Raw genomic sequence first — 11,614 nt, 5'->3', positions numbered from 1 at the left:
ACTCGTGTGAGGTTCTGCTATAAATTTTAGAAGTTGTGTATAATCAATCAGTCTACTTTCAAAAACCAAGTAGTTCCCAGAAAAAGAAATGAACATTCTCTGCAACCTGGTTGGCATAACTGTTTTCTGCAATAGTCCTGAAAGCCAGTTGGCCATATGGTGGCCCAGCTTGAGCAGAACACAGGTGGCTCTGATTACAGCGAATCCGTCACTGGACACGTTCTCCCATGAAATACATATTCTGTGATGCTATTAATCAAAACGTACTACAGAAGCAATGTAATGCAGATTAAATATTACAGGAATCAATTTGCTCATTGCTTGATGACAGCATGACCTGTTGTTTTAATTGTGCAGACAGTAATTCCTACAATGCCATCAAATGATTTCAGAGAAGTAAAGTATACAGTCATGCAGAACAAGGGTGAATGAACGAGTAAAGACAATGACATGTTTTTGAAGTGAAACCATGATGTCACCCTTTGTTTTGGATGTTGTGGCCCCATTTTGAAAGAAGCAGTCTTGGAGGGTGGGAGTAGAAGTAGAGGGCGAGTGCAAGGTCTAAAAACCAGACATCTCCAAAATTGATCAATCACTGTGGAGAAAATTAGATTTTAAATTGGAATATACAACTTTCTAATGAGAAAATGATGATGCAGAGAGGATGGAGGTCACTCATTTGATTTTATGACTGAGAACACCCAAGTTTTCCCAACAATATCAGACATTTACACTTTTTTGTGCAATAATATTTGATTTCTATCCAAAGTGTGTGAAATTCTAAAAGATCTGTTAGTCTTGTGGTTAGCTAATCATGGTATAATAAGGGAAATAATACAACTCAAAGGACACAGTTTAACTCGGACAATGTGCTCAAAAACATAAGCAATTCTTCCATAGAAGTGTAAATGGGCACACATGTCGCAAGCAGCGTTCATCTTTCGTGTGTAATCTGATCAGTCACCACCAGGTGGCAGTATATAACTGTAGCTAATGGTGTTTTTCACTGGCTCTATACCAAACAGATGTACCTTTTAGACAGGTGGGCACTAATCAGAGAAATACATAAATTACATCTTCCACTTGGGACACAAGAGGTCTAAATAAATCTAGTTGCTTCTGGCAATTAAAAAAAAATAAAATAAAAATGAAACTGCAAACCAGTGATGTGTCGACTCTGTGAGAACACCTAAACTTGGTGCCTGACAAACACCGCTCTCACATTATTTGTGTCATTCTGTGTGTTTTAATTGATAAAACACTTCAGTTGTGAGCCAGGCAAACTGGAATTGACAGTACTCATGGATTCAGAAGTTTATTTTGTCTACGGCGCTTTCTCCGTCTCCGTTTTCCGCTCATTTGTCTCCACTGAATGTTGAGAGTGTGTGAACCCCCTAGAAGAGCCTATATAAGCCAGGAATGTGGCTGACAAAGGAGTGGGTGAAGAGCAGAAGAGAAGGATGGTTATGGGAGGATGGGATGCAGAGCGGAGAGGATAGAAAGTCGGTGAATGGCAGGTGCTATTGTGTCCTAAGTGCAGGAGCCTACAGCAACAAGGTCAAGGGTCAAAGTGAAGTTGAAAGGCCAATCCTAAACTCCTTGTAAGCCCACCCAGAGAGAGATACAGATATGGTGGGCTCTAGATAAAGGAACCTGAAGGAACAAAAAGGTACATCAAGGAGAAAAATAAGAGTTAGAAGATCTCCAAAGGAAATAATGGGCCCAGAATTGTCATTAAACGAAGACACAGACAAAAAAAGAGGCAAAACATCTGCAGAGGAAAGGGAATCCAAGGAAACATGGAGGTGCTGAGACGCAATGGTAGATGCATAGTGGCAAGAGACACTTAAAGCAGAGCCCATGTTTCTGATAGCATGCCTGCCTTAATGGGACGAGAAAATCATGTGGGAGGTTCCTCTCTAGAAGTGCTGATCTTGATCCCAAATAAACAAATTAGCCTGGTCCTCGGTGAAGAAAGCTGGTTGGCCACAGTTTCCTGTTGGGGCCTTCTATTGTGATGTATCACGGAGGTTGTATGGAGTTTTTCCCAAGTTGTGTTTGGTCTAAACACACGATTCCCCCTGTTATTTCATTGAAGAGGCACAGGAATGCACACAGGAATGTCCCTCAGAGTGTTTGTTGACACTCGTGACCGCTCGGCTCTCAGATGTTGACAAAGACATTTTGTTGGGGTTCACTCGGTTCGCTCCCTGGGAGCGACTCTGGGAGCTGTGAGGCTGTCACATAGGATATCGCGACATTTAAGACCTGAATGGAAATCGGGGGCCCTGGTTCTCAGGGCGGCCTCGTGACCTGCGTACTTGATTTGATACTCAAATCAATTTCTGCTGTTTCATTTGTCTCCTTTACTTTTTTTCTGTCTTTAAATTACCAACCCTTCCATCCAGCTGAATGGAGAACGATCTCTGGATGTTTTTTTTCCCACCTTTACTCCCTTTCATCTCCATCTGGGGGACCATGAGATGCTCTTGTCCCCCTTGCTTGTTTTGAGAAGTGACAGCGGGGTCCATTCAGCAAGAAATTGTCTGCAATTAGTGCAATTATGCTGATTTTCACTTGTGTCCCATGCAGAACAGAGTTTTCGCTGTGCACGGAGACATCCCCAGGAAATTGCTACGAAACAAAAACCCATCAATCAACAAAGGAATTGAATGAAAGGCTCAACTGCGGATAATATCGGGCACATTCCATAATGACAGTGTAGTCAGCTGTGACCTATGCTGCGATGGGGGGCACGACATCTAGAGCTTCACTGATTGAGGGGAAATATGCAGAAAAGCCAATGTGAAGTGCAGAAGACCTACTTAGCAGTGGATGGCACAGAACCCAGACAGACAATCAAGTTATTTTTGACAGTATCACAGTGATAAACACACCTGAGTTTAGCTCATATCCAAAGATTTGACAGAGAGAGAAACCACCGAATCTAATTTACCCACTTTATCCAGATGAAATCTTAGAAACACAGTAAACTATAGATCACGATGAAAAGAATCATCAAACTCATAAAACTGAAATGACGTTGGGTGTTTTCACAGCCTTTCCCCGGATATATAATCTATATATTTTATTTACGTCTGTGGCCGTTTTCCATTGGATGATGACTAAGGTGGAGGTCATAGTTTACTCAACTTTACATTGGTATGTCCGTGTCAATATTGCCCAGGAGACTGACAAAGCTCGCATTCAACAGCAGATTTCAAGATGTAGGAAGGTGGCGCAGTATCCCAAATGTAATAAATCCACTTGTTAACCGGTGGACTGAAAATATTTTCACCCTGAAACTTCTTTTGCACATTTTCAACATTTTTGGGAAATCTTTGAACATTTTTTGATGGAAAAAAGAAATATTAAAAATGTTTCTGAAGAACATTCAGATAAAAATCATCCAAAATCCAGCGAATTTCACAGGATTTTGGTTGATTTTTTTGAGAATGTTCTTAAAGAAAACATTGAAAGTTTTACTGATAAATATGTAATTACTTTAGATATTCTTAGGATGTTTTTGGAAGATTTTTACTCATTTTTTGAAAACATTTACAAGAATTTTCTTGCCAAATTGGGGGATTTTTTTGAAACAAAACTTTAAAGGGAAACTTTTAAGGAATTATTGGAATTTTCTTCCTGAAGGCTTGGCAAATTTTCAGAAATTTGGGAATTTTTTGCTGAATTTTTAAAATTTTTTTCAGACAAGGAAACAATACTTTTTGGTGCCCGTAAATGAAGACAGCAGGAGGGTTAAAATAAAGCTCTTGCTTTGATTCCTCTGAATGATGTAATATTGTATATGACACCATTAGAGCATTAATAGTGAAGCATCAGTGTGTCAGCAGCATGTTACTGCTGCAGCTGCTGCTGGTGGAGCAGGTTTAAATTACATTACCGGTATATACATTTTTATATTAAAGATACCAGATAAACCTGAGGTGTTGTCAGATGATTACTGAGGGAGGAAAGAAAAAAAACAAAGTTCTGACACACAAATCTGCTTTCAGTTTGTGGACATTTTCTGGAATGTTTGATTTGTTGGTGAAATATTGGATCATTTGAACATGTCTTAGTTTAGAAGGAAAATCAGTAGCCATCTGAAATATGAGCTGAACTTTTTGTAAGACGCCAGAAGCCAAAGAGGTGAGAAGGCACTGATTTTAATCGTTAACGTGTTCTGTTTTAAAAAACGTGAAATATTATCCACTGTGTAAAATTCATTAGCTTAAAAGTGAATGTGGTGTAGTAGAAAGTGCAATATTTCCTCTCTGAGATATATTATTGAGATGTGAAATGTAGTGGAGTGCAGGTGTAAATCAGTATAAAACTGAAATACTTGAAGTACTTCAAAAGTGTACTTAAACAGGATACTTGAGTAAATGTGTTTAGCTACTTTCCACCACTGCTTACACGTGTGGCATGTTTGATAAGCTGTGTTTTTCTGCAGATTTTGCTGCTTTTACACAAATCTTTGTCAGTGTTAAGAAAGAAAAAAGAGAACTCTCACTTTTGAGTCACTTTTATCCTTTCTGAAAACAGACCTGAACATGGCAACACTCCTTCCAGTTACTTCCATCGGGCAGATGTCACAAAGCCCCACTGACCCACAAAAACATCTATCAAAGACCCTTTATTCCCACTGCAACAACCACCCTGAGCAAACTAAAATAAGACACTAAGCAGTACATATATGTTTTTATCGGCTGCTCTGTCTTTGTAACATTTCTTTTAGATGTCTGTACGTTGTGAGCTTCTGTCCTGAGTGAGTTTGGATATGTGTTGCATCTCTGTCACCGTTTGGGGCAGACAATCAAGTTTATCTCTTCTATTCTATCTAACTGCAGATACACATTGTTGGGGTCACGCTGCATTTTCCAAATTCAGCTGGGAGTTATGACAAAATAAAAAGTGTTTCAAATATAAAGTACAACTTCCAGCCAGCTTTGATTGTGAATTTTCCCCTCCTGGAGGAAGCCCTTGTATCCGGGCCCCCAAGCGGCCCTCTGGCCCCCAGCTGGACCCCCTCCCTGAGCTGAGTCTGCCGGACGGGCTGTCAGCAGAGGATCCAAGCTGAGTGTCTTTAAGACCCAGCGGAGCTCGGCAGGGAAACCCCGCGGCTTTAGTTGTTTCTACTCTCCAGAGTGTCAGCTAGTTATTTGTGGGGAGGCGCTGTAGCCATTTCGCCACATGAAAGCCCGATGAGCTGAACGACCAACATCCGAGTTGTTCGCGGAGAAGAGAAATCAGCTTTGAGGAGCTCCGCGCGTACGCACACGTCCACTAACTCACGCGCAAAGACGCACGGCGCACAGACACGCACACTTCCTCCTCGTTCTCCGTGGAAAAAAAAGAAGCGAGAGAGAGAGAGGAACAGAGAGAGAGAGGGCACACGAAACGCAAACTTCCAACTCTCCCATGTGGAAAGCAGAGGTTTGAAGATAAGGTGTATTTTTTCCTCTTCGGGGCTCCATTCCTTCCCCCTTCTCTCCCTCTCTTTCTCTCTCTCACTGCTTTTGCCCGGATATTTGTGTTTCTATGAGAGTCTTGCTCGGCGAGAAGAGAAGTTTGGTTGTTTGCCTGGTCGGCTGAGGAGGAGGAGGAGAAGAGTCTGGTTAAAAGTAAGGGGGAAGATGGTCCACAACGCCGCTTGGAGAAGAAGCTTGCTATGCGTCCTGGCGCTCAGTCTCGGCTTTGCGTCTCCGCCGTGCAAAGCTCGGATTTACACCAACCACTGGGCAGTCAGGATAGCCGGGGGACCCGAGGTGGCCGAGTGGATAGCGGAAAAATATGGCTATAGGAACATGGGACAGGTAGGTGGCTTATTGCTCCGGCTCAAAGTAGTCTCTTATGTATGTGTTTTCTTGTTTTTGCCAACTCTTAACAGTAGGACACACCGTTGCGGTTTGTTATCCCTTCAAGCAGTCCGCAAACGACACGAAAGGTCTGAAGTCCAAACCTGAGCCCTGTCTCAACTCTTCCTGCAGCTCTCTGACTCTCAGACAGAAGCTGCAGGGAACAAAGAAAGAAGAATAAGAGCAGGATGGCACAACAGGTGCCTCCTCGCTGTGTTTCCACAGATCTGTTTGCTCACCATCAGCTGCTGTACTCTGTGGTTCTGACACACCAGTGAGACAGTCAGGGCTGTTTGGTTTATGGTCCTGGAAGTGACTTTTAAAGATCATCAGTGAAGCAGATTCTTTCCTAACATTATTTGATAATGAATGTGGATTTGACTCTAAAACATGCCATCACACATCCTGGTTTGCACAGCAGCTTTGCCTTATAACTGGAAAACATGGCAGTGTGTATATAGAACATTATATGGAGAAAAATAGGGATTTCAGTGTTGCTCAGGGTTGTTCCTGGGCCAGCTGCTAACAGACTTAAGATGAATTCTTTAGTAAATGCTTCCATACATTTTATTATCAGCAACTTATTTGGTTGAATGTTTTCCTTTTGTTTATTTGGAATAAAGCACTGCTAATTGACAAATGTTAAAATGAATGTCATTAAAACAAACACTGAGCCAGGCTTTTAAAGTTAATCCAGCAGGCATATACATGCCTCCACAGTCCAAGGCCCTGAAATATTCATTGGATCTGACACTTCTTCCAACAGCAGCTTGTCACTGCTTAGTGTGGTCTAAAATAAATCCTAACCACATCTGTTAAAGTGCATTCACAACCACAGTGAGGGGTGTAAGGTTTGTCTGTCTCTCTGCATATCATGTCATTTTATTATTGAACAATACTGTGCACATGTGAAGGAGGAGGGGTTTCTGTGGCCACTTGGAAATGTGTTTTGACAGAGTAGTCATGTGCTCTTTGTGCACATTAGAAATACGCCTCACAAACACGGACCCCACACATGCTCAAATACTACCGAAATACGTGGGCAGTTCAAGCCTGCACTTGCCAGCATTCGACATGAAGACAGCATGGAACAGAGGGGGGCATTCTGACAGGTTGTTGTGGGGTAGCCTAGTCAACAGCTATTGAACCCCCCTCCCCTCCCTCTCCACCTTATCCAGCCTGCCCACCCACTATACTCCCCAGAGAGCAGGCCTTAATGGCCTCGTTTATCCCCTCTCTTTGACAGGAACTAATGTGTGGAGCCCCCCCCCTCTTTCCATACCACCCCCCCATAGGAATTCCCCTGTGGAGTGCACTGTCGCCCCCAACCCCCACCATTCGCCCTAATTTCCATCTCAATATGGAGCGTTCATTGGACTTTGACACCTCGTAGACAAGAGTTTTACTTCACTTCCTGGTTTTGGGGTCAGCCGAAAGCCGCTCCCATGGGAGCGATAACAGCACACTCCGGTTGCCTAATGTGAACTCTGACATCCCGCCGTCAGCCCTCCTCCCTCTCATGTCAATGTGCCGCTGATGTATACGGAGAATGAAATAAACTTAATGAAGTGAGATGACAGAAGGCAGTTTGATGATGCTCTAGATACAAGTGTTTTTAACATTAATTAAACTTACTCCGGCTATTAAAGATTGGAATGTTTGTGATACGTGATTTTGGGATCTGACTGCTAAATGAGAGAAGGATGAGAAATTTGTGAAGGGAAGCAAAGCATTTAAAAAGAGAAAAAGGGGGATGGGTAGAAAAAAATGTGGCAGAGGGACAATATAGTCTTCTTGACAGGGTTGGAAAGGGGAGAACAGACAAAGATAACCACACACTGGGAGATGGAGGAAGGAGGGAGTGAAAGAAGGGACGATAGATGGACGGATGGATGAAAAGAGTTGGCATGGAGTGAGAGAGCACCTCGTTGGGGAATTCTGGGTAATCCTCTTAACCATGGAGTCCCCTTCCCAGACTAAGACACTGGCCCAAATTGAGTCTAAATCAGCTGACAAGGCCCCAGACGTGGATATCTGTTCAAATTGGTGTTTTGAAGAGATGGGAGAGGACTTGGAGCTCCTGTGAGGGAGAGTCATAATCAGAAGCCAGACGTGGACAGGAGCTGGTGGCATCAATAAAAGTTTATGAGCTTATTTGTACAGTTTGTACTAATGTGTCAAAGGCATCATTCCAACAACGCTTTGGTTTGGGACATTTACCAAAACGCAGCATCTACAGGAACATGTAGCTGTTTTTCCACTAATGCTTCACTCGTACTGATCATTTTTATCCAGACTGCTAATTCACCTGCTCTGAAAGCAATCAGTATTTTATTCTCACACTTTTTGGTTTATTGATTAGTCTTTGGACACGGTTGCCGATTTTAATTCTCATTCTTGCCCAGTCGGTGTAAGGCATAGTGGGGTTAGGTGGGTGAAAGATGGTGCAGATTGTTCTGAAAGGTGCATGAAGGTTGTAGAACACAACAGCAGCAAAAGTCTCATCAGTTTACTTCCATCTGTCCACATTTGCATGCAAATGCGCATAAATGAAATAAATATTTTAGCAGTATTGTCCTTGATGCCACGTAGCTGCCATAAGGCTGCAGCACAAGTTAGAAAACAGATATTTTGCAATTGCATTCACAATCCTGTTGAAACCTGAGATGTTTTTCTTTGCTAAGGTACAATTTTGAAATGTTTGTGTGATCTCATCTTGTGTCATGCCCGTCTTAGTCCTGCATGAAAAGCGCTCATCTTGACCACATTTTTTCAGGCAAAATCTCAACCTGTAGTTTGGTAGTCTGAGCCAGCTTTCTGTGGGGAAAAAAAAGTCTTTTCACCTTTTGGCAGGTCCTGGTAGCATTCTGCATCAGATGACAGAGAAATTTATTTGCATCCACTGAAAGTTTGTTAAGCAAGATGTCAGTGAAACGCTGTTGTGCAAGTGGTTATACGCCAGAATTTGTTTTCAACATAATTCCCAGTAAGCAAAGGTTATTCAGAGGTTGTGATACACAAATTCCCGTTGACTGCACCACCATGTGATGCTTTCATAACTGCGGTAACATCTCAAGCCACATTTGTAGATGAGCAAAAAATGGGGGAGAAAACAAACATCAGAGAGATTTTGCACAGCCTGCACTGAAGCTAGGACAGTAGTAGCGAATGTGATTTTATCAGAACAATTTGTTTCTCAGTTTTTTGGTGAGTAAGTTGGGGAATTGTGTGTGCGCATACATGAGCTGAAAGCTGATCTAATGAGATCTGTGTGGTGGATCTCAGCCATGGATCAGTGACGCATCACAGGACCCTTGGCAGCCATGACAGTTTGATCATCTGAGGGATTGTATGGTCTTTATCAATTATTAAAACTAATCACCGTCCAGCAGCTTGCCTTCTGTCTGTCATTGTTTGCCTGTGGTTCCTCTGTCCTCCTCCTCTCGCTGTCACTCAAATTATTGTACATTTATCTAACTTAGTCTGTGTTTTGTGCCTTTTCTCTATTTCTATAAGCTTTTCATTTAAGCAAAATTATAACAGGTTCATTTTTTTGAAATAATTCTGTGTTTTAATATACTTATCCTCTTTAGTTATGTTGGTTTTCACTCACTACAGGACTTGTACAACCTGAAAAAGTGGATGTTTCGATTCTTATCCATTACACAACAACATCATGGAAGCACCTGATCGGTCCCAAATTCAGTCTGCAGTACGACAACCAACACACAGCCCTAAAGTCATAAAGAATAACAAAGATCTATCTTAAGCAACAAGAGAGACTAAGAGTACTGCAGTAGTTGGTACAAACCCCACAGAGCTCTGATCTCACATAGACTCAGCTTGGGATTACAGGAAGAGCCAGAGACGGCAAAAATCCACAGAAAAACTTTGGCAAATTTTACATGATTCTTCGAACAATCTACCTGTCAAGTACCTTGAAACGCTGTGCAAAGCAAACACATCTGCAAGAATATTAATGCTGGAGCAGCTGCGCTTTTTAGGGCATTGTTAAAAAAAGTTACATAATGAAAATAAAATCTATGATTGTGTGTGTGTTTTCAGATTGGAGATCTCAAAGACCATTATCACTTCTTCCATAGTCGGACTATCAAGAGGTCAACCTTGTCCAGCCGTGGTCGCCATAATTTCATCTCCATGGAGCCCAAGGTAGGACGGTGGTATTGTTTGGTGAACTATAGGATAGAATCAAAGCAGTTTCTTTTGCTTACATTTTTTGTGAGCAGTTTAAGATCACTTCAACATATGGCCCATGTTCCAGTTTTTCCCGGATACGTTATGTGTTTTTTCAGACAGTTTGCTCTGTTGTCATGGAGATGACTCTGTTGCAATGACATGACCTGAGTCAGCTTCCTGATCATGTGATCAGACCTCCATTCTGGATGACGACCGAGCAAACTCCGACTGCTGATGAAGGTTAAGAGATTCTGTGGAAAGCTCTGGGAAAAGTCCGTGGACCTTGTAATGAGATGTTTTTTTTATCCAACAGCATGACTGAGGCTAAAAGTTCACTTTTATACTGAGAACGGTTTGCCAAAATTCTTGACATTTTTGGAAGACTTTTCAGGCATTTCTGACCAAGGCTTTTCCTTGAACATTTGCTTACTTCTTCCCTGTGTGCGTTCATGCGTCAATGCTGTGTAGCGACGACAAGCCTGGACAGTGTGTGGACTCTGCTTTACACCCCAGCTCAGTTGACCCCGCTGTTTGTCCTCGTTCCTGCAGACAAGATCTGCACACAAATGGGGTATCCCAGGGACACAGTGTTCATGAGGACAGGAACACCGCAGGAAGATCCCAATTTTCTTCTCATCTCATGCTGTAGTGATGAATCCTGTCCACATACAGCTGAATAATGACACGAGGCACATTCTGCTACTTTTCTACACACGCAGCAATTTCAGGTTTGATCGATAGGTTTACATTGGATTCTCTAAAGGTAATTTTACTTTGAAACAAAAAAAAGTTAAAAATCTTGCTGGCAGGATTGATTGCACCTCGCAATCTAAAGGTGTAGCACAAAACGACACACTGTTAGCTCTGTGTTTTCCTGGTTTGCATTTGCTCACTATCACTGGCTGTTGGGTGTAATTGAAAAGACAATTTAATCAAAATCTATTGAAATTTAATTTTCTGTCAAGTGCACAAGGCCACTTAATAGACAGAGTGGTGCGCCAGAAAGAAGGACTAACCAGTTAATTGGATCTGTTTAATCAAAGTTTGTGAAAATGCTGGATTTCTTTTTCTGAGAAAGCGGCTCACATAAGTTTACAGAAAGCCTTGGCCTGTCAGCACAGCAGCTAATTCCCTCAAACTACACTGCTGTAGGACAGGCTAACGTGATCTTAGCCACAGATAGCACTTCATAGTTTAACTGTTAAACAGTGAGTGGACCCACGGAAAATTTACCCCAGTGGTCATTTACTATATTAAACTGATGATCAGGTTATTATGAAAACACGCGTTTATATAAAGTAGCTGACATGGTTTCTTTTTCACTTCAGTTAGTTATAAAATAAAACCTTGCAAAGCATCTTAGTCAACTGAACAATCTGTTTTGTTGTGATTTGGTTGAACTGGCCTTGCAAAAAACAAAGTTTGAAATATGGTGAACCTGTGCTCTTGTCCTGCAAGTGCTCTACCAGTTCATCAACCCCTGACTGCATTATAATTGAAGCTTTAATCTCACAACACTCTGGGCTTAGTCAAAATACACGGGCCAAATTGCAAAT

At 42.0% G+C, this 11,614-nt stretch overlaps 1 protein-coding gene across 3 annotated transcripts in view; it reads left to right on the top strand.

Moving 5' to 3' along the window:
* The first annotated feature begins 5,146 nt into the window (after positions 1-5,146).
* The window catches only part of pcsk5b (proprotein convertase subtilisin/kexin type 5b), an 87,236-nt gene continuing 80,768 nt past the window's right edge, over positions 5,147-11,614 (top strand). The window contains exons 1-2 of one of the 3 annotated variants that reach the window (XM_022196414.2): positions 5,147-5,819; positions 9,927-10,031. In XM_022196414.2, coding sequence (XP_022052106.2) covers positions 5,640-5,819; positions 9,927-10,031 — 285 coding nt within the window. In that variant the 5' untranslated portion in view covers positions 5,147-5,639. The remainder of the gene's footprint in view (positions 5,820-9,926; positions 10,032-11,614) is intronic. The other 2 variants (XM_022196413.2, XM_022196411.2) reach the window with 2 other exon arrangements.

The sequence above is a fragment of the Acanthochromis polyacanthus genome, chromosome 7, assembly GCF_021347895.1.
Source record: "Acanthochromis polyacanthus isolate Apoly-LR-REF ecotype Palm Island chromosome 7, KAUST_Apoly_ChrSc, whole genome shotgun sequence".
Classification (NCBI taxonomy): Eukaryota; Metazoa; Chordata; class Actinopteri; family Pomacentridae; genus Acanthochromis; species Acanthochromis polyacanthus.
The sequence above is the reverse complement of the archived record's forward strand: the minus strand, read 5'-3'. Positions and strand labels throughout refer to the sequence as shown.